At 34.8% G+C, this 23,602-nt stretch overlaps 2 protein-coding genes across 8 annotated transcripts in view; both read right to left on the bottom strand.

The window, feature by feature from the left end:
- Positions 1-7,616, bottom strand: part of LOC122628394 (nidogen-like) — a 20,378-nt gene extending 12,762 nt beyond the window's left edge. Inside the window, exon 1 of one of the 3 annotated variants that reach the window (XM_043810653.1) lies at positions 7,364-7,616. In XM_043810653.1, coding sequence (XP_043666588.1) covers positions 7,364-7,582 — 219 coding nt within the window. In that variant the 5' untranslated portion in view covers positions 7,583-7,616. The remainder of the gene's footprint in view (positions 1-7,363) is intronic. The other 2 variants (XM_043810654.1, XM_043810655.1) reach the window with 2 other exon arrangements.
- Positions 7,617-11,246: 3,630 nt separating this feature from the next.
- Positions 11,247-23,602, bottom strand: part of LOC122628980 (kinesin-like protein CG14535) — a 255,776-nt gene continuing 243,420 nt past the window's right edge. For 4 of the 5 annotated variants that reach the window (XM_043811929.1, XM_043811930.1, XM_043811931.1 and 1 more), the window contains 7 exons: positions 19,545-19,757; positions 17,163-18,803; positions 16,343-16,591; positions 15,596-16,051; positions 15,086-15,325; positions 14,634-14,912; positions 11,247-14,401 (listed from right to left, as the gene is read on the bottom strand). In XM_043811929.1, coding sequence (XP_043667864.1) covers positions 14,211-14,401; positions 14,634-14,912; positions 15,086-15,325; positions 15,596-16,051; positions 16,343-16,591; positions 17,163-18,803; positions 19,545-19,757 — 3,269 coding nt within the window. In that variant the 3' untranslated portion in view covers positions 11,247-14,210. Of the gene's footprint in view, positions 14,402-14,633; positions 14,959-15,085; positions 15,326-15,595; positions 16,052-16,342; positions 16,592-17,162; positions 18,804-19,544; positions 19,758-23,602 lie in introns of all 5 variants that reach the window. The other variant, XR_006327163.1, reaches the window with a different exon arrangement.

The following is a 23,602-nucleotide window of genomic DNA, read 5'->3' as shown; positions in this document are numbered from 1 at the left end:
TATATATATATATATGTATGTATGTATGTATGTATGTATTTATGTATGTATGTATATGTAAACATACATATATTTTTTAATAAGTTTTTTCTCTAGACAAATATATAAAATATATTAAATGAATATATCGATTCGTATTTGAAGTTTAATTTTAACCATTATTACAAATTTAAAATTCCTTAATGAATCTTCTTTATCTAAACAAACTTGTGAAAGTTAATAAATGACATTTTAAATGATAATTATGATATTTTAATGAAAAATAAATGATAATTATGAAAGATAATAAATGATAACAAAGATATCGATTAGCGTTAAAACTTGGTAAAGCCAGAATAATAAAAAGACGTTAAGACTAACTTCAACATACGATTAGAATTTTATAAGGATCTAATGATCGATTTATAGTAATTCACGATAAAAATATAAAGAAACAAATTAAAGAGGTCAGCAGGTAAATTGTCGGCACGCGTTATCGAGCAAAATTTAATGCTGACGTAATTGATAGACTCGATGAACGAACTCTGCAGGACGTATATAGAGAAAGATAGAGAAATGGAGAGAGAAAGAGAGAAAGAGAGAAAGAGAAGAAGAGAAGAAGAGAAAGAGAGAAAAAGAGAAAGAGAGAGAGAGAGAGAGAGAGAGAAACTCAACAGCACGCGCTTCGTTTCAACGCGTTTCAATGCGTCGAGATGTCATTCACCCAACAACACGCTTGACGGTTCAAAGCTAACCATGCCGACGGTTGTTTGCGTTCGCATAAACGTGCTTTGACTTCGTTCCGTCTTTTCTCTCTGTCTTTTTCTCTCTTTCTCTCTCTCTGTCTTTCTTCTTTCTCTCTCTCTCTCTCTCTCTCTCTCTCTCTCTTTCTCTTATACGCTTATCTGTCTTTTCTCTTTTCGTCGATCAACGAAAAGTCTTCGAAATGGATGCTCAGACGCAGCTGTCGCTTCTTGAGGAAAGTTTCGTCTCGTTAATGAGACGACATTAAAGCTCCCTCGAAAGATGTCTCATCTCTGTCTATCCGTCTGTCTGTCTGTTTCTCTTTCTCTCTTTCTCTTTCCCTTCCTATCTTTCTCTCTGCGCACGTGGGACCTTGTTTTCACGAATGAATTGAGTCTAATCCTTGCTCAAATTTCTATGGATTCTCAATGACTTGAAATTAAAATTAATTATATTTACAAAGTTCTCATTAACTTTCCGATCCTACGAATTATTTTTAATATTCTTACAAACGTAATATACATAAATAATTGCTTTTAAGAATCTTTCGTTATACGTAGAGATATTTAATTTATACAGTATTTAATATTATACGATTCTAACGAATGGAATGTTGAATTTTGTATTTGATTGATCTATTCAATCAACGTTTCGTTAAAACGAATGAAATAATTCAAAGAAAACATGATTTAACGAAAGAATCGAATAAACAAAATTCTCAATCGAACTTCGGCGTATCATGAACGTGATAAAATTTATCTAAAGAAAAATTACAATTAATAGAATTTTCTATTTACGTCATGACAACATGTTCACGAACAATCTGACCATGGTAAGTGCATGGAGGACTTTATCGTTAGAAAGCTCTCATGTGACATAGATAGAGAGACTTCTTGTATACAATCGCTATCGGACTTTGATGAAACGTATCTTTCCGCATCGTTAATTGCGAGATCGACGAAAGTCGACGGTCGAAATAAATTGTATTCTTTTCTCTTGTCCCTTTTTTTTAACCCGCCGCCTTTGAAAAATGGCCTAGATTCACGTGGCCTTAATTCTATCCTTCAATCAAGATTCTCATAGCTCATAATAGTATGTTAGATTATTATTAACGAAGTACATTTGAATCGTTTTAAAGATCAACGCCTTTTTACATTTTAGTTCTTCTTTGCTCGATATAAAAAAAAAAAGAAAGAAAGAAAAAGAAAAATAAAATGTTAATAGACATGACGTCTTGTGCAAAGAAATTAAATCGAATTAAAAAGTAATGATGATGAATGAAAAATAATCGAATATATATTATATATATATATATATATATATATATATATATATATATATATATATATAAAGGAAACAGAAAAGAAAACATGGCAAATGATTTTAAAGAAAAAGAAAGTTAATCGGACGATCGGTTCAAAGACGATCTATTCGACTACTCAAACGATTTGTCACTCGCGTGCTAGCAAAGCTAGTAGGAGTCTCGATCGTGCTATCTCGGTCGGGGCTATCGCGGGGGGTCGTAGGTCAGAGCGAAGCCGATGACACACACTCATGCGGGGATAATCGCGGTGGGGAAGCGTGAATGAAGAAGAAAAAACTGTAAAAATAGATAAGAATGCAAGGAAGTAATATAGTATGTCGAGAGAGGAAGAGAGAGAAAGAGAGAGAAAGAGAGTGATAAAGAGAAAGAAAAAGAAGTCACATTCGCTGATTTTTCAATTTCTTTCCCAAATATTTTCCTTCGTAACCATTAAATCCATTAATAAGAAACAATTTCTAATTTTTCTTTCAAAATATTTTCTATCGATTACTATCGAATCCATATCAATATTTTACAAACAAATTATCTCCCCTGATTTTTAATTTTTATATTAAAAAAAAATATATTTTCTTTGAGATAACAACTTCTATATATATATATATATATATATATATAGATTAATTTTAAAGAATTTACAAAATATTAATGAGAGATTTCCGACGAATAGACAGATTGTTTGTTTATTCTGAATTTATTGATCACAAAGATCATTCTTATCTGGTAAAATTGATGGAGATGTGAATGGAGATGTGATCGTTTCGATATCTGATCTCGATAAGAAAATATGATATGAGACTTTGAGTGGGAGGATGTTCCCGTACAAAGGCAAAACGATGACGATACTCTTTGCTTGATGATCCTACGTATGCAGTACCTACGTAAAACTTGCACCAGGAGAGCAACACAGAGATAACGCATGCCGCACGCGCTAACGCAATCGTGTAATCGGGTGCAATCATTTTGATGACTGCGAATCGTCGACGATAACGGACGGAATCGGAGATGATTGTCGTGTAGGCAGCCTCTGCTGCTCCTAACTAGAACATCGCTTTTTAGCCACGTCAATGTACATATCGCAATATATATCTGTGTCAATCAATTCGTCACGTCGTCAACGACATTGTCTACTGCATGCCGAAATTTCACTAATTTTTTGATATTTAATTTCGTTAAATAGATAAATAATATCAAATATATATATATATATTTAATTATATAAATAAGTAGATTATACTATAAAGGGTGAATTTTACAATTAGATCATTGATTTCTTATATTTTTAATACATTTACGTTATTAAACATTAAATATTATTACGCTAAATAAATATATTTCTTCATATGTCTCTATAACGATGAATTTAAATCTTTCGATTAAATCTGTCATTTTTGAAAATGCTTGATAAATTTATATTATCAAATATTCAATATTATTATGCTAAATAAATTTGTTTCTTTAAATGTTTCTGTAACGATGAATTTAAATCGTTCGATTATATTTGTCATTTTAATTTTGTTTTAATAAGCATTAAAATATAATTTTCTTTCTTTATCTAGTTTTAAATCATTTAAAAGTCCTCCCTGTTTTTAATCGACGATAAAAGATATATTATACAGTATTGTTTACGTTCTATTGTTCCTTGTTTTGGTATTTGACTTCGCAACGTTAAATGAAAGAAATAAAAAGTATTGCGTGATTTCGATCTACATACATATATATATATATATATATATATATATATATATATATATATATATACTTACATAGCAATTAGAAAATTCTCGACGTTATTCTCTCACTTTAAACAGATGACTCGTCGACTAATGTGGGAAAGCTTCAAGGCTAATTGCCAGCATTTTGCAGCGTGGACCACGCGCCGTGTTAACGTCTAATCGTCTATATATTCCACGTACATACATATATATATATACATATATACATATAAATGCAACGATAAATGACTAGGCTGTATCAACTCGTAGACATTCATTGTCTACGTTCTATGTCGTTACTCTAATCGAACGTTTGTTATACTAATCGTGCTGAACGTACGTCGATTGTATACATATATAGAAAGAAAATAGAGGGGAAGGGAAAGATAATATCATTTTCGGAATTGAGATATCCTATACTATTAGTTCTAAGAATTATGACGAAACATGCGAAAAAGAAAATCTAATACATTCGAAAGCTATTATAAATAAATGATAAGAAATATAAACATTTTGTTGTAAATTCAAACAATACACTGTTGTTATTCTATTTCTTTTGTCGAGGAGTTCGGTTAAGATGATGACGAGTCATCTTTTCAATTAGTATAATCGCTCATTTCCAAGTACTTATTAAAAACATCACGATGGATATTCAATGGATATACATGCTTTTGTTAATATTTTCAAAAGAACGCTTTAGTAATCAAAATATCGACGACTTTTTTCGTTCCGACGATCTATTTCTTAATAAGTCTATATAAAAAAAAAAAGAAAGAAGAATCTATCGTGACCTCCAAAACATAGGAAATGTAATTTTGTTTCTAAACGACTCGCTCTTGTTTCGATGAGGGCGAAACACGTTCCGAATAGACACGAAAACTCACGATCATGAAATTGTATATATGTATGTACAATATGTATGTATGTACGTATATATGTACGTACAACACACATATATACATATAAGTATACATCTGCAGGTATGTATTCGTACAGGCGCGTCGATTAATAATGCGACAATCATTCTAGCGGACGATTGAATTATTGACGTGTCGATGAATGGAAACGACGCATGACAGATCGCAATCACGTTGCAACGCGTGACTGAAAGCATTTACGTGCGATTTACAAAGGGTGCAATCCACGTTCGTGAAACGGTACAGCGGATTTAGCAAAAAGAAGAAAAAAGGACAAAGAAAAAAAAAAAAAGAAAAAAAAGAAACCCAGAAGAACAAATAAAGCAAGATAAAAAGAAAAAAAGAAGGAATCCTTCGACGCATAAAACAGTAAAAAAAATAATTAAACGTAAGCGTTGTATTCACTCTTCTTTTTGGTTTTTTTTTTTTTTTTAAGAATAAATGATAATTTTCGATGGACAAAATTTAAAGTAGAAGTCGCGACACGAAATCGATCCTATCAAACGAGTAAAAATAATAATGAAGAACGCTGTCATGCTTGCACGCATGAGCTCATGCATCTTGAGTCGCAATAAACCGATGCAAGAGAGATGAATCTTTCAATTAGGTTTGCACTACAGCGAACGAAAGAAAGAGAGAGAGAGAGAGAGAGAGAGAGAGAGAGAGAGAGAGAGAGAGAGAGAGAGAGAGAGAGAGAGAGAGAGAACACGTAGTACGTAATCAACGTTCATTCATAAGAACGACTAGCCCGTAACACGTTGCTATTCCACGAATTGTGAGATCACAACTACTGTAACACGTCCTATAGGACTTTGTTGTTAATTGTTTCTTTAAACATATCCGTCTATCGATGTTTACATGACTCAAACTTCGAGATTCTTCGAGAGATTCTCTTATCTATTCTCGAAATCTTGCTCATATATAATCGAATATATCGCATTCTTCATCATTTTATCCTACTAATTAAACGCATAAAATGTGAACCAACGAGAATTATTCGATCTTTTATATGTCTAACTTTTTATTGAATGAATTGATATTCTTATAAAAAATTAATTAATTCTACTTACGAATGGTTAATGAATATTTTTTATTCGAATCATTATTATCTAATAATTTCTAAGAATTCATTGAATTTTCTCTATCTCATTTACAAAGGTTTATAAACGAATGAAAATATGATATTAATTGAAGTCGATCGGAAAACATGTTATTATTGTTGTCTATTCCTTTTCATAGGTGTTAACGATTTCTTTAAAAAGCCTTAGAAAACGGGTTGGACCCGTGCGACGACCCAGTACAATTAAACGATTGCGACAAATAGCCGTTTGACCGTCATTACATTCAATGAATTCGTGTCACGCTAGAAGATGACGACAGATTAGTCCAGCAGACGAATTAAGAGGACGAACGAATGTTCGCAGCTCCTCGAATGCCAGAAAGAAATTATTATTAATGGAGATATTAGAGCTTGTTTAATTATACCACTTGTATTCTCATATTTTCTCTCTCTCTCTCTCTCTCTCTCTCTCTCTCTTTTTCTGTTTTTCTAGTTATTGCTCAATGATATATACCTATAAATTGCTGCAAGAATTAACTCAACCAAATCTACTATTTATCTATGCTTTTTTATTCACGACAGTAAAGTTCAAAGAACGAAAAAATTTTTCTATCTCTCGTTCTCTCTCTCTCTCTCTCTTTCTTTCTCTCTCTCTTTCTCTTTCTTTCTTTTTTTCAAGAATTTCTACGCTAAAACTTTATCGTCGTAACGCGATTGATAAAAATAGAACGGATGCTACAAATATATTTGCCAAGTGATATCGTTAAGAATTTCAGAGGAGATAGAAATAAATATGCCAATAAAGAAACAGAGAGAAAGAGAGAGAGAAAGAAACGAAGAGAAAATGAAAGACAAACAAAATTTATTATTATTAAATTAGGATAGGAGTTTTAAATATAGAAAAGAAAGAGAAAGAGAAAAGAGCAGATATATAATGAAAAAGAAAAGAAAATTTTCTAAATCAATCTCTTTTCCCCTACATTAGTTCATTGTTTTAATACTCGTAATTATATTATGGTTGCGTTACTCTCGAAGAACTCGGATTATCAGGACTAGCGAGGTAATAGAGTCATCTTGAAGTAAGCCTCGTCGAAATTATCGTAGCGAACAAAGTCGACGATTAATATCGGCCGCCTCGCTCGTGTTACAGAGAAGAAGAACACGAACTCGCGCCAATAAGAATCGGACGTGACGCTTTCTAAATATACTCGCTAATAAAGACTCTATTTATGAACGGACTATAATGTCATTTTCATTTGTTATTCATTTATTTTCTATCTAAATAAAAGAATTCTCTCTTAAAAAATGCGAAATAGAAAACGTTATAAACATTCTTACTTCGTATTTTATATTATTCGAAGAAGTATTTTGTATGCGCACGCGCATGCGTGTTGCGTGTGATGTCGATCGTAGAAACGATAAGAACGAAAAATAGTAAGTAACTGATTGTGACCGAAAAGAAAAGAAAAAAAAAAAAGAAAGATAAAAATAAAAATTACTGCGAATCGAAATAGTGAAATATTCTCCGAAAAAAAAAACTATCGATAAAAAGGTATGATAGAACTTTAAACTAGAAAACACGATCAAAGGATAATCTTACTCTATTAATCTTATTCAAGGTACTCACGAATATATTATTGTAGACTTTATCGTAAAAGACAATCGGCGTTTTGAGAATTGCTTCGGCCGATTGAAGAATCCCATTGGCGTCGTACTCGAGTATATTAGCTCCTGGAACATTGTGAGGGTAGAGATCGTTTTTGGAGAGAGCGTGCAAAGATGGCACGAGGAGGAAGATGACCAGGGCCAAACACGAAACGTCGTTGAAACGTGCGTCGCGAGCCATTCTCTCGGACTGTCTTAACGCTACTGCCGAGAGATCGGTTCTCTCGAAAATGGCTCATGCGAGTCTCTTTCTCTCTCTCTCTCTCTCTCTCTCTCTCTCTCTCTCTCTCTATCGCTCTCTCTATCTCTCTTTCTATCTCTCTTTCTCGTACGTTCGCTGGTTTCTCTACTTCTTGCCGCCCCCTAATCGGCCGCCTCCAAGCAGCCGCCTCAACGTCTCGCTTCTTCTTCTTCTTCTTTTCCGTGCCAAGCGATAATTTTGTCGAACATTCATGGAGAACCATCTTCTTTCTTTCTTTCTCTGTTTCTTTTATTCTTTCCTTTTCTTTCTTTCATATTTTCTTTTATTTGTTTTGTCTCTTTCTTTCTTTCTTTATTATCACCTTCCATATTACGTCCAAACTCTTGTCAAATTTCGATCGCAAGATTGTCCTCTCAGCCTACGTCTTCCTATACTTTTTCTTTCTTTCTATTCTTTTTCTCTTTCTTTCTTTCTCTCCTTTTTCTCTTTCTATTTATCCTCTTAACAATAGAGAAAAGTGGATAGAGAGGAAGATGGACGATTAGATCGTTCAACGACGCGAGAAACCATCCCGTTTTGCTTCAACGCACGAAGGCGTCCTCTTCCTCCTTCTTCCACCTTCCTTCTTCTTCTTCTTCTTCTTCTTCTCTTCGTCGTCTTCTATGTGCGTGAGATTTATTCGTCTGGCAGCTTGCCTCCGATGCCTATCCAGACGAATAAATAAAAGGGCTAAGCTTCGCGTCCACTTGGCGAACTCGAGTAAACGAAGAGAGTTTCATTTTAGTTGTCTATACTTATTCTTTTTCTTATTTTTCTTTTTTTTTCTTTTTCCTTTTTTTTTTCTTTCTATGTACATACAATGTATATTTGCAAAGGACTAACGTCGATATGGATTTCATCGATTCTCAAGAATACTTCTTTTTATTTTCTTTTTTTTCCTTTTGTTTAGTTTTATTATGTATAATATGCATTCGCGCTTCTATCGTATCTATATTCCTACATTTCATTCGATAGATATTTCTGTTTATAAGAAAAATTATGAAAAGAATTAATCAAACATTAGTAAAATGGCTTTGATCGAACAAGCAAGATCTCATCCGCCATTTTAAAAATTTCGTCACGTTTCATCTTTTTATCAAAGTTCCTCGATCATGACGAATAGAATGCAGTCAGTTAGTTATGAGTGACGAACTAGTTTTTGTCATCGAGCTTGGCGTTAATCGTTAACGATCTTACAAGATGAATTACGTAGTATATAATTCTCAAGGAGACTAGTGAATCAAGGTTTAGTAAATTTTGTAAAAATAACGATTGGATCAGAAAGTCTGTAGAAAATATGTCCCACGCGTAATTAGAACTTTATGTGACACGCAACGCGGTAGTTCAACGTTTACATGTTAATGTCCTCGGATTAGCTAATGCGAGCGATGCGATATTGAATGATTAGGCGATTCGAGATGTCTACCGAGAGAGTCGTTCGGCCTTTCTTTCTGTTCATTCTTCTAGATAATTATTCAATGATCGTAGTTATGCGATTTTCTACATGGACGTAAGTACATTGATAAGATAAAACGATCTTTCGAATAACAATGAACTATCTAATTGACATCGACAGGTGCTTTTCTACGTTGAACGTCAACGAAAAAGCTATTGACGAGCTCCTACGTAAATTCTCGAAGTCTCTTGCAATTTTAATCGTCGTTAATAGGATTGAAAATAATGTTTACCACGTTAACGTTCATATTTTCTAAACGACACTTTTTTGCCCGTCCATCGTATTTTATATGATCAACGAATAAGATAGTTAAATTAAATTGCATCTTCGGTCGAAAGCCGTTCAAATGCCTATGTTTCTTAGTCTTACGTGATACGATACGTATCATCGGCCCTGATTTTATAGCTTTAATTACGGTAATCATCGACCCTTCTCGTTGCACGGTCTAATTCAACTCCAAGGATAATCTACTTTACGTCCCGAATATCTAAGGAGCAGTCTAATCTCTAATCTTCGTTAACTCCTCGTAGACATGTCTTCTTTTCTTAAATGATTTTATATCTTCCTTACCTCTTAATATCTATAATGATATTCGGAAAAAAAGGAAAAAAGAAAAAGAAAAATATGAAAATCTTCAGATGGGAATTAATTGGACGATTGAGAATAAACGTTTGTTTACATTATTTTATTTTTCTTCCATACGTGGAATGTTTCTTACGCAAAAAGAGAAGAGAAAACACGATCTTACTTTATTCCATCATTTCGTTCTTCGATTTTTCAATCTTCCAACTATTCATTAATATTGATATTTTCGTTGTAAGAGACAAACTTCGTTAGCAAATACATACAGTTGAAACTACATTAGTATATATCGTTTCAATTCCATTAAATTAGATTCGAATTTGTTTTGAAAATAAAATACTAAATGAAAAGGTTTTTACCATGTTTCTTTTCTTTCCTCCGTCTCTCTCTCTCTCTCTCTCTCTCTTCCTTTCTCTTTGAATCCTTCAATCTTCCTCACGATGATCTACGTTGCAAATTCGTCTTTATTACAAGAAATTACATGGCTAATTTGTACATATAAAATATAAATATGGTACAAGTAGTATAATATATATACAGAGACGCGTGGTTTTGATCAGTGGGACGTTATAGATCGTTACTACCGTTTCAATCAGTTAATGGATAACGTTATTATATTCCTTAGATCGTTTCATCCTTTGTTATATACTATTATTTCTTTCATTTTTCTTTCTTTTTCTTTTTCTTTTTTCTATTTCACGGTAGACGGACTCGACACACGCTCTCTTGGCAGTGGCTTTCCGATCGAGACACGCGCGTACGGCGACGACGAGAGAACGGAAATCGTAAGTTTCAAAAATTCGAGGCTGTCCTTCGACAAGATGGAAGAAATATTTTCTTTTCTTTTCTTTTCAATTTTTTGGAAGCCCTCGCCTGGAGATCGAAATCGTTCGTGAAAATCATAATGTAAAAAACGTAGAAAAATATCGATCGGGAGATCTATATATCACCTTTGTTCGTTCCTTCGTTCGTTCCTTCGTTCGTTCGTTCGTTCGTTCGTTCGTTTGTTTGTTCCTTTAATCATTCGGTTAAAGATAAATCTAAAACTATTAACAATGAAAAAGTTGATTTCTTCTTACGAAGAGAGTTAGCCTATTTCATTGCATGCAATACGTGTATCGGCCTTTTACTAATAGAAATCTGTTATTAAGAAAAATAACAAAGAGATCATTGCTTATCGTTATTGTACTATCTTGATATTCGTTAACAAGGATTTGTTTATATCGAGGACGTGGATCGTGTGAATAAATGTAACGACAAGGACCAAGGCCGAAAGAAAACTGCGCACGTCTCAACGATAGACTCATGGATTAACCAACGATCCCCACCACTTTCTTCTTCATCACACCCCACTACCACTCTCCTTTTCATTTCACCCCACCACTTTCTAATACTCTTTACACATTTACTTGCGTACTTATAGATATTATTTACGTGGGTCGAATTGAAATTTTTTTTATCTTACATATTTTACGTGATTATTACATTTTTTTTCTGAAAATATAAAATATATATATATATATGTATGTATATATATATATATATGTATGTACATGCATATGTGTGTGTGTGTGTGTGTGTATATGTGTAATAGAAAAAAAGAAACGGGGGAACAAAAATTCGAATTTCAGGTTAAAAGCTCGAAACACCAATCAAAGAATTTGTTCTTACGATTAGTCAACTTCTTTCGTTTTTTTTTTTTTTCATTTTCTTTTTTTTCTGATCGAGCATATTTGCTTATTCGATCATACATACATACATACATACATACATACATACATACATACATACATACATACATACATACATACATACATACATACATTATTCTTGTATATACATAATGCACGAAGGAAAATTGAAGAGAGGTAGATACATATATGCGAAACGAAAATTAAGACGAAAAGAGAGGGGATGTTTTTGATAGTTATCGGATCTCGGTTCGCCGCGACATGCATTCGAATGCTGGAATCTCTATTTTTGCATTTTAACCGCCTACTGGTATACCGATTTATTTTTATCCCGCCTATTTTCATTCTCTCCCTTCTTTTCGGGACCGTCCACTTCTTAACCCCGTACGTTGTCTTTTCTCTTAAATATTCTCAACGTCGATATTTTCGAGAACTCTTGGCTAATCTAATTGTTTTTCTTTTGACTTTCTTCTTTTTATTTTTTTTTATTCTTATTATTTATTGTTATTATTTATATTTTATCCTTTTTTCCTGTTTTATCGAAAACGAGACATATTTTCATTCCTTACATGTGTTCTTACGAGTTTCATTTTTACAAATGCAATTTTCTAATTATTTCTCTCTCTCTCTCTCTGTCTCTCTCTGTCTTTCTCTTTATTTCTTTTTCTTTTTAATCTCGTATTCACCACGATCAGCGTCTTTCTACGTGAAGTTACAGAACCCTACGAAGTGCGATAACTGCCGATAACAATTAAAGCTACGATAATATCTTGAATTAACGTGCGTGTATATTTTAAGTTAGTTCGCTTGCGGTCGCAGTTCCTTAATTTTTTCTTTTCTTTCTTTCTTTTTTTTTCTCTTTTCTTCATTACCCTTACTTTAATCTTTTTCTCATTAACTCTTAAATCGTACAAAAAATGATTTTATCGTGCTCTCGTTTTCTTTTTGTTCTTCCGTTTCTTCTTTTTTTTTGTTTCTTTTTCTCCCTTTTGGCAGTAGCATGTTGCTCGTTGGCAGTTTTCTATTTTATATCTACGACTCGTTTACAATAGCATGAATCGAGATTTCTATGACGATGGTGATCGAACTTTGATATTTATACATTGCTTTTTTGCTTATTTCTTTATGTACTTTTTTCTTTTCTTTTATTTTTCTTTTTTCGTTCATTTCATTTTTACGATTAAAAAGAAACAATCGAGTTCTCGATTAGAAAAGTCCACCTCACACATTTTTCATGGCACGTTTCTAATCGCATAAGTTTCACGTTAAATAATCTCATCGAAGAATGTATTATTTTTTAGTAAATCGATAATAAATCGATCGTCTCTCTCTTTGTCTTCAACGTTTTGAAACGCTAAAAATTCGGCCTATTCGCCGACAGTCTTTATATTGGAAGTCGTGTATTGTTTTCATTCTTTTTTTTTTTCTTTCTTTCTTTTCTATCATTGACGTCGTATCGGTCAGTATGGCAGTACGGATCTAATCGATTATATTATTGCCTAACGCGACTAGAACGAACGATACGAGGAGAAGGACGCAACAGCGCGTCCGTTCGTTCGTAATAAAATTTAACAAACGCTACTTTACGTTCGTCGGAAGGCTTTCGGTAAAGTTATCGTTATTATATCGGTCGATCAACGGCAGTGCGAATCTATTTTCTTTTTTTTTCTTTTTATTATTATTATTATTTTTTTTCTTTTTTTTTTCTTTAAATTTTCATTTACTTGAAACGCGAAGTGCAACGAACGATACACGCATTAAGAATGATAATAAACGCAGCACCTATCTTTTGTACGTTAAAAATGAATAAATTAAATATAAACATTTATATATAATAATCGCCTGTCGAGCGCTCTCTACATTTCGTAACAATAATTCATAATAATAATAGTAATAATAATGATTAGGATAATAATTATAATAATATTAATAGTAATAATAATAATAGTCATGATAATAATAATAATAATAATAATAATAATAATAATAATAATAATAATAATAACATCTTTTATCTATCTCGATTGTGGGGAGTCATTTGAAACTCGACGTACGCCATTTAAAAAAGAACCGAGGAAACTCGAACGTCGAGAAATCGTAACGCGAATACATAGATATATACTATTTATATATTTATATATAATATATATATATATTTATATATATATTCGATATAGTCTCTAACAACTCCAATAAGAAGACACGTGCGTGTGCGCGTACGTAAGTATATTTACCGATGTGTACATATGTGTACAGTGCCGTCCCTTTAACCTTTCATCTACAAAAAGCAAGCAAGGTCATCGTATGATAGTAAACACGCTTTTTAATATTCAATGATAAATTCAATGTTAGGATTAATTAAAGACGATTGAGAGATACGAGATCGATTCGCGAAAAAAGTGATTTTCTTCCTTCGTGATTTCGTAATTGAAAGGTTAAAATATCGTGGAGGCATTTCTCTCTCCCTCTCTCTTTCTTTCTTTTTCTCTGTCTCTCTTTTTATTTTTCTTTTCATTTTTCTTCCCGTAGCGCTTAAACTGGACAAAGGATAACAACGACGTGCGATGGTAAGACGAGGATACGACGATTTTTTGACTAACCATAACAGTTATTCTGGACGGAGTCGAGCGACATCGGCGCCGGTGTCGGTGACGCATTTTATTCGACGACCTCGCTCGTCTCTTCTCTTCTCTATCTTTTATTAACTCTATCGCCGACCTAGCGAATCATAGAAAACAAAAGATTTCGATCGTAGGCAGAGCAGAAGACGCATGTTAAGATGGTTAACCGGTATCGGTATTGATCAGCACGCGGTCGTACGCGCTGATCCGAATCTACGTTAGGTGATATTTATTTCTTGCGGCGAAGCGACGTTACTCGTTGAGGAGCGTTGAGGACAGAAATCGAAACAGGTGACCAAGAGGACATGACTCTTGCAAGCTTCTACTCGTTTCTGGAGTATACAAGTTTCAGCTTCGAGAGCCTCGAGAAAGGACGGGTCACGCCAGTCCATACTGTCCTCCACGTGCACTGAAACAATTAATAATAATAATAAGATTATTTAACGATCAGTTTGCTAAATAAATACGAGCAACAATAACTCTTTGAAATTGTTAAACGTTAATACTGTTAAACTTATCAAAAGGATTTTCAAATTTCTTTTTCTTCTAACGATTATCAAAATCAATGGAGTATATTTTTGTTCAAGGAACAGTCAAATTGAGAATTTTATTGTTAAATGAATGAAGAACAAATTACTAACATTCGTAACTCCAACGACAGTCGGGAACCATCAATCGTTTCTTGGCGTCTTTGAGTTCGTGCCTAAGAAGGCGCTGGCGCAGTCGCAGGTTGTGTATCTTGGACATCGTGCCACGTGGCTCCGAACGCAATCGCGCGCGCTTGTCCAGGATGTCCACGTCCTCGCCTGTGTAAACGAGTATCCCCGGTGGCAGTAGTGGTGGCTCGACCGGATGCCGTGCCACCTGCTGAGAGTGAAGCCGTGCCCGGAGCACGCGCCCTGCCACCCGCCGTTCCACCGCTGAAACACCCGCACAACGTCGAGGTTAGAACGCCCAGTGCGCCACCTGAGGAGAACAACATCGTACGGGGGGAGCAATTTTAGAGGATTTTTTCGTCGACTTCCCTCTTTATTTATCGACGATATCTCTTTCATTAGGTTTGTCAATCTCGAATAGACACGGAGCTAATTACCTTGATGTTCTTGAAGAGCACTGGTTTGCCTAGAAGAATCACTAGCGATACTGCTGGTCTCACTGTCCCTTACAACACTGTCGTATCCCGAACTTTCAGCACGATGTCTGGATAAAGTAGCTGGTGACAATTTAGCTGCCCGTGCTGCTGAATCGGCGTCAGATTCGTAACCCTCTTTGTTGAGACCCAAGGAGGAACCAAGACTTAGAATTTTTCGTTGCATTCTACCGGAGGATGGTGCTGAAAGATGAAAGAAAGAGAATATAGAATTGGAAGAAATATTCTTTAACACGTCGACAATGGGATGCTCTAAAATGGATGTATAAAAAAGGAACAGAAAAACAAAACGAAAAAAAGAGATCGATGGTACAACATGCCAACATCAACTTGTTAAACCTGAGAAGATTTTATATTCTTTTGAAGGATTTTTCACAAGTTAAAAACACTTTGAAAGAGTGTTACACTTTAGGGATCGTTAAATATTCGTTAGCCTTGAAGATTTTTTTTTACCTTGAATTTTAACGTCCTCCTCGATATCAGACTTGCCCGTAATCGTCCTTTCCGATCTCTCCGCCGCAGTGAAGAGTTTCTTTGCCTCAACGTATTCCTCCTCAGGATCCGAGCCCGAAGCACCGTTTCCAGGTATCCTTTCGATTTCTTCCTTTAAATTAGGATTCGAAGCACCGTCTGGATGCCTCAGACTAGATATATTGCACTCGCCTAATTTGCCGCAGTACCTTCTTGGACTGGCAAGATGAGCGACGCTACTTGGGTACCAATAAAATGCTGTCGCTGGTCTTGACATACTTTGACGACAATTGTCACATATCTTCTCCTGATCGGACTTGCCAGCTATATATGCGGGCTCGCTGTAGATACTACCATGATTGCTCGCATTGTCGTTGAATAAGACGTCCGTAAGGGACAATGACTGACAGCGTGATGGCGGACGGAAGATGGTGGCGGCTGGAATTTGTCCTGCGTTAATTTGTTTCTTGCTATAGAACAATTAGGCCTGGCTGCTCGTCAAGTGTTAGTAACGAAAACAGCTGGACTGTTACGTGTATGTTAAAGTGTTTGATGAAGCGATAAAATGTTAATTGAAAAATAATCTTTCGAAAAGAAGAACAACGTCAACTCACATATTCGAACTTGTTCCAAACGAAATGGTTGATCTTCTATCGGATATTTAAAAAAGATTTCTTTTCTTTTTTCTTTCTTTCTACCTTGTTCAAACGTTAAAAAAATGTAACTTACATGGAGCTTCTCGGGAGTTCACAGTGGACGAATTCTCTCTTTGATACGTCGCTGAATTCGAGACATTAGCGAGAGCTAGCTTGCTTTGGTAGAGCTCGTGAAGTCGTGCCAATTGATCGAACTTGTGCCTGGTCTCTTGTTCTAAGAAATCCTCATGGTCGAAATATGGCCTTGGCATTACACCAGCACCAACAGGAGGTGGGTAATGAGATCTGTAGCGTTCCGTATCTGACATCACCGACATTGAGTCTGAAAAGGATATTTATTTTCTTTTTCGTGTCTCTTTCTACGTATCGTATTTAGGATAGTAAAGTGGATAAGAGCGAAAGTCCATCTGTCCGTATGTATCCTTTGAAAAGAAAGAGATGAAGGACGAAAGAGGAAAAAAGAGAAAACTCTCTGAGGTGGATAAGTAATTACATCTAACTTAGTTCTTCCATCTTTCTTCTTCTTTCTTTGGACGTTAGTGTCCTTTACCGGACACCGGTCAAAAGATCCAATGGCTGATATCGTACGAAGTTACAAAACGTATTTAAGCTTTGAGAGTTATAGTATCTTTTTGAAACCGAAGGAAGTGAATCTTTACTACATTAACTTTCTTCTTAGGTTACATTCCAAGATGAAATCTTTATTAGATTCAATTCCCACATCAAAGTATTTCACATTTTAAAAAATTCCACCGGAATACTTTCTTCCTTTTTCTACGTATTTCCGATGATTTTTTAAAAGCGGTCATTTCTCTTGAATTATTAGATGATTTAGAGAATTAAACTAGAGCGGAAGATAACAAGCTAGAAAAAGATTTAGATTAAAAGCTTACCAGTAAACGTAGAGACAACCGTGAGATTCTCCTGGCTTAGAATTCTTAAAGGATGTTCCTCTTGATCGCTTTCTGGTAAAGGATTTTCTCCCATACACATGGCAATGTCCTCTTCCGTGACTTGAAGACAGGAATCCTGCATTGGCACTGGTTCTAAATCTTCTACCTCAACAATTTCTAAGATTTCGTCTTCGGATGAGAGCGAGTGTCTGGATGGTAGTACAATGTCCTTGTGAGAAAGATTCAAACTTTCCATTGAGACTTCTCTGCTAACTCCATTGCTAAGAGGTTCGATCAGAGGTAAAGGGGGTGGTACAACTATCTCTTCGTCGTCATCCTCATCCTCCGGAAGATCTAACTTTCCTCTATCAACGCTATCGTCCATAACTGGGCTAGCTGTTAAGTCTAATCCCGAATCGGTGTTTGACTTGACGTTGAGAAGATTTAGTTTAGCTCCGAGTTTCTCAGTGATGTCTTCGATTTCGTTGGCTTTCAGACTATCACTCTCAGCCGTTGATAAAGAGGTATCGTCGTCGTCAACAGTGGCGGAACAACTTTTGAACGTCGTCATTTCCTTGAACTGAGAAGATTGTCCAGTGCCTTTTAACGGTTCCATACGTGACTGAGCGTGCTTAGATCGTTGAATTTGCGACGACTGATTTTCCACCCATTTCCTTATCATACTCTTCTTATGGCTGTCCATAAATCCATAACCGGAAGAATGCTGTTGTTGAGTATGAAGTGGTAAGAGAGGGGGACCGGTCAATTGCATCGGTCCGTCTATCCAAGTCTCTCGTTTATGATGAGAATCCTTCAACATGTGTCTAGCCTCGGCAACCTTTGATTTTGAAATTCTTGGACCATCTATCCATTGTTCGTCCGAAGCACCACTCGAAGCGGCTACTGGAATCTTACTACTCGGCGAGTCGGTTACCTTTGAACTCGAAACCTTGCTCGAAGATATCTTTCTCGCTGGACTGGCCTTTGGCGTGGCACTGTGAGCAGGTGAAGTTTGTTTCGAAGCTGTTTGTGTTAAAGTCTTCGCTATTTTCGTGGCCTTGTGCGCCGGACTCCTTTCCTCAGGTATCTTACTAGGTCTCTCAGCCGCTGAACCACGAAGAACTCTACCCATGGCACAACGATTATCACCGGAATTCAAACTAGGAATGTAAACCGGTGGATGTTCTCCGTCGGTTGCGTCATCGGCGGATGGACCAACGTAGATTACAGTATCTGCTGAAAGATCACTCGAACTTGGATCACATTCGCTGTTCTGTCTGGCTGCTTCCTCGCCAGAGCTACCACCACTTCCGGTACCCTGTGTACCACCACCGACAAACTTAATCTTCCTACGTCTCATCCGATGAATTCTCGATGCCAACTGCACGGTCGTTAGAGTCTCGGTATAATGTTGTGCATTCGGAGATACGTGGGCGATCATTGCCGCATGACACGTTAACGAGCCGAGACATTCCTTCAGTAATTGGGTTAGCTTATGCTCCTTGTACGGCAAGTGCTTTTGTCCGTTGAAAATGGCTAAGAGAATATTTCCCAGACCCGAAAGTGGTATTCCACCGGACGATTTACCACGGTCGGAATTACCAAGGTCCATGAGATGTAGTCTGCTTCTACCACCGGCGACTATTAAATGAAGATAATGAAATTATCTTTCTATATCACGTACCATTCGTCTTTCAAGATATTTTTTAGAAACTATTTCTTTCTTTTCTTTTTTTCTTTTTACGAACTACGTTAATGTAATTTTTAATATCATTCTCAGTTTTCGTTTTCGTTTTTCAAGAGACCTAAAACTAATGGCTTCATTGTATCTTTTAATTAACATTTTGCATTTAAAAAGCGTCGTTATTGCATTTAATTACCGCATTCATAATAGTATATGAACCATAATTTATCGTCACTAAACTTGCAAGCATGCACTGTTTACTTTGGTATTATATGGTTGACGATACGACAACAATTTTGTTTGTTATTTTGCGGATTGAAAATATTTTTCATTGACGATGAGATCATGGAAAAAGACATTTACAATAATTTTGAAATTTTTCTTACAGTGATTGAAAAGTTTTTAGACGCTACTTTAAATGACGAAGAGAATATTTATGATGAGTGAGAATATCATTCTTCATCATGTTAGTTAAGATAACAAAAAAAAAAAAAAAAGAAAAGAAGATAAAATTATATCATTTTGTAGATGTTTTCTGGTATATTTTGGTATATTTTTCGAGTTTCACTAGCGGTATCTGACAGACAAATGTTTTCTAGTTGTTGGTAGATCATATTAAATGAATAAAGACGATTTATCTTTTTTCTAGCTACAACAATATAATATTTTTGATGGATTTATAAGAAGAGCTTACGTACCACCACCCTTGCCAGCCACGCTATACTGATACACGTGTAAAGTATAGAGCATGTGAGCATCTCCATCTTCTCGTTGACGACCGGCAACTGCTGCGTCGAGATAAAAAGCTGCACGTTCCGCGGTCGGAGCTCGGAGCTCACTGTGTTGTTGCAACTGCAATGTACCGAACAGTGGATCATCTCTCAGATAAACGGCCGGTGATTGTTCTGAATCTGTAAACGAACCGAAAGAAACTTTTATCAGACATTACATTTCGATCAAATTGCACAGAAAATAATAGAAATTGTATCAAAAATTCGATATACCCACGTTCTTTTTGATTTATATAAATACATAAATACATCAATATTTTTTAAATAATTTACAAGAAAAAGGAAATTAAACGTATAGCTATATTTCTTTTTCTATTTTCTCCTTTTTTTTTTTCTTTACTATCAAAGATACGTATAATGCGTTGAGATAAAGAAACAAATTGTTTGTCTTGTTTATCAAACATTTATTTATTTATAGTTTGCATTAGAAGAAACAATACTCTTCATTTCAGAAATGAACAAGGGCATGGGATGCGTGCAGGAGTATCGACAAAACGGAGGGCAGTAAATTGGTCCGGCTGAGGCCCAAGGTATTCGCGAGCTGTCTCGAGCTGAATTACGACGGCGATAAAACGTCGAAAGATACCTAGCTGGAGATAGAGCCGGTGTACTATCTCTACGCTATCGCGTTCCCGATATAGTACACCTCGTACAACTCGTAGTACGGCTCGGTACCGGCCACGAATCGAGATGCGAATAATCAAGGTAATGCGAGACTTGGTTGTAAATAGTGATCAAGGTAAAAGCACAATTACGGGAAAATCGATCTTATGTTTCGAGCTATACTTAGAATAGTCTGGGTTCAAGTTTCTAAGATTTGTTTGCTTGTAGATTCAATATTGGAATCGTGAAGCGATCGGACGTTTCAAAATTATTTTCAATCAACTAAAACAAAGGATAATTTGTGTTTTTAATTCAATCTCGACGTCAGAGTTCTTCAAAAAGTTATTTCCAAACGACGAAAAAGAACATTAATCGGATCTTTTTCTTTTATAAATTCAATGCTAGAAAGTCCCTGAAAAATTAATATTTTTGAGACTATTTTCGAACGATTAAAAAAACAAAAAAAAAAAAGAAAAGAAAAGAGGAAAAGTTGACGCGTGTTTTAACTTCTTAGAGATCTTTCTATTTATGATTTAACATTAAAATTTATAAAAAGAAAACGACAAAAATTAAAATTTTCAAATTAATTTCTAATAAAAATAAAAAGAGAGATAAAAAATAAAAAACCTTTGATATCACAGTACGCTTATCGCAATGCAGAGTTTTAACAGAGCTTATTAAATCATAAACAAATTAAACCAATTTTCTACGATTTTGATTTGCACAAAAATGTAATCAAAATTGTCTAGGCTTAATTTTACGCTTTCTCGGATAACTTTTAATGTATGATAGGTCGAAAGGTGGATGACGGACTCGTAAAGCCATGCAATGCGCGATGACATCTCTCTCTCTCTTTCACTATCTCTCTCGTCTCTCTCTCTCTCTCTCTCTCTCTCTCTCTCTCTCTCTTCCTCACTCTCTTGCGTTCAACCCTGTTCATATATCCTATCCTTGCACGCTGGTAGAAGTCACGTCGTGAAATGAGGTACGGAGAGACAGAGGAAGCTCGATGGAGAGGGAACGATCGATAGTACGCGTATCCTACGATTCGTAAAAAGAGCTTCTCGCAAACTCGCAGGTATACATTTAAAGATGCACGATCGGTTCGAACGAGCTCGTTAAATTGAGCTTCTATATGGGAATATATAAATTTAACATAAATTATTTATATCTGTTCACGTGTAACAAACATAAAAGTAAATCTCTTTTCTCTGTAAATACTATTATACGCGAAAATAAGTGAATGGGTAGATTTGAAAATTACAAAGTATGAAAAAGGACGTTATATACATAATGACGATGGATACGTCTAATTAAATATGTATACATAAATTTCCATGATGAATATTATATTAGAACATAGAGATGGTAAAAGGGGATTATCGAAGCGCCTGTAGATAATTATAAAAAGTTAAGCCTATTTTGTGATCTCGTTAAAAAGTATTAAGAATAATTAAAAAGTTTCGAGAAGTACTACAGAAGTATTCATATGATCCTATCTTTATTACATTTTCATTAAAAACATATATATGTATATATACATATATATCTTTTTCCAAGAGTTTCCTTGAAATCATAAAAAAAACTATTAACACGAGAGTGGTATTAAAGATATCGTTACCAGAGCTTATAAAATTTTTTTCTTTTTCTTTTTTTTTCGAATTTATCTTTTACTTTCTTTCCTTCTTTCTTTCTTTTTCTTTTTCTTCTTTCTTTTTTTTCCTTTTTCTTTTATAGTCGACCTCGGCTTTTTACCAGCTGCAGTCGATATAATTTTTTTTACGATCATATCCAACCTCTTCCGTCTCGAGTCAAACGATTTAACGAGAAAAATTGTGTCTCCTTCTCCAAACGATTATTATAAGTTGTTTAGATAATCTCCTTCGTAAAGTGCCAATTAGTCTTTTACTGTCTTCGCTAGAAAGCTACTCGTGTCTTCTCCTTCACGAGAAGTCCGCTCATAAAGGATATAGACAACAAGTAAGAGGACACTCTTCCTTTAGTTTATATCTTCGAAGAACAAACTATATCCATTCTTACTCGATTAATATCAAAGTATATTTCTATGCACTTTAACGTTTTATTTCGGTTTTAAGAATAATGAAAATATGAAATTTCTTTTATAGAAATGGAAGGTATCTTATTATGAAATATGATATATATATATAAAAGAGATCTAACATTATTAGCCATCGCTGTTAATTAAAATTCTCCAATTTAAACTCTCTAAATAAACAAAAAAGAGAAAGTTATTAATATTCATGAGATAGCAAGTTGTCGGGATAATCAAGTATCGTCTCACCCCTGTAATAAAGGACTACAAAGTGTTGGGAAATCTTGAAGCGTCCAAAACTTCGAAAGACAAAAATTTATTCATAAAATTGCAAATATTCTCGTTGAATATCTAACAAAATGACGTCGACCAATTGAGCCTATTAACGAAGTATTTAAAAGATCGTATCGTTAACGCGAAAAAAATGGAGAACATGAAAAAACAATCGATCGAGCACCGATCAAAATTTACCGAAAATTTACGTAATCAAATTTCAAATATTTCTATTGAATATCCAATCGAAAGAAAAAAGAGAATTCTATTGTATCGTACAAAATTACTTGTAAAATAGTATCTTCTGTTAAGAGTGAATCTAAAAGATGAAGCGCATCAATGGATTATCACTATTACTTTAAAAAGCTATCTTCGTATTCTCATTTCGTGTGAAACTTCTTGTTATTTTATTCGAAAATAGCTATATAGTTTATATATATATATAAGTCTGTATGTGTGTGTGCGAAGTAAGGTTGTCGCAGTATATATACATTATTAAACTATTACATATACGAGCATACGAACGCAAAGATATAGTGGCAGAGTCGCGTGGCAATATCCATAAAAGGGACCAGAGCAAGTAATATTGTCGGCATCTGTGCCGCGTAGCAGCAGCAGTAGCAGCAGTAGTAGCAGTAGTAGCAGCCAGCAAGCGTTAGCTGGCTTGCTAGCTGGCATCGGCCGATGAGAAAAGGAGAGGACGATGAGCGGAAAAGAACACGGAAACTCTTAGGAAATAAAAGGAGAGAAATCTTCCGCGAAAGAAGGTAGGACGAACCGGAGACCGGAAAATATATAGACGTGTAATGGATGTGACATCGCCATTTAAGATTCGCCACACCCTCTTTTTCTATTCTCGATTTACTTAAAATTATATTCCTTATGACATTCGAGTTCTATACTTGATACGTTTTTTTTTCTACGATTGTTATAATTATCGAAAAAAAATTACGATTTAAATATAACCATATTCATTATTATCGTTGATATATATATATATATATATATATATATATATATATATATATATATATAT

The sequence above is a fragment of the Vespula pensylvanica genome, chromosome 4 (assembly GCF_014466175.1).
Source record: "Vespula pensylvanica isolate Volc-1 chromosome 4, ASM1446617v1, whole genome shotgun sequence".
NCBI classification, from domain to species: domain Eukaryota; kingdom Metazoa; phylum Arthropoda; class Insecta; order Hymenoptera; family Vespidae; genus Vespula; species Vespula pensylvanica.
Note: the sequence above shows the minus strand (reverse complement) of the source record. Positions and strands in the feature narration are given on the sequence as shown.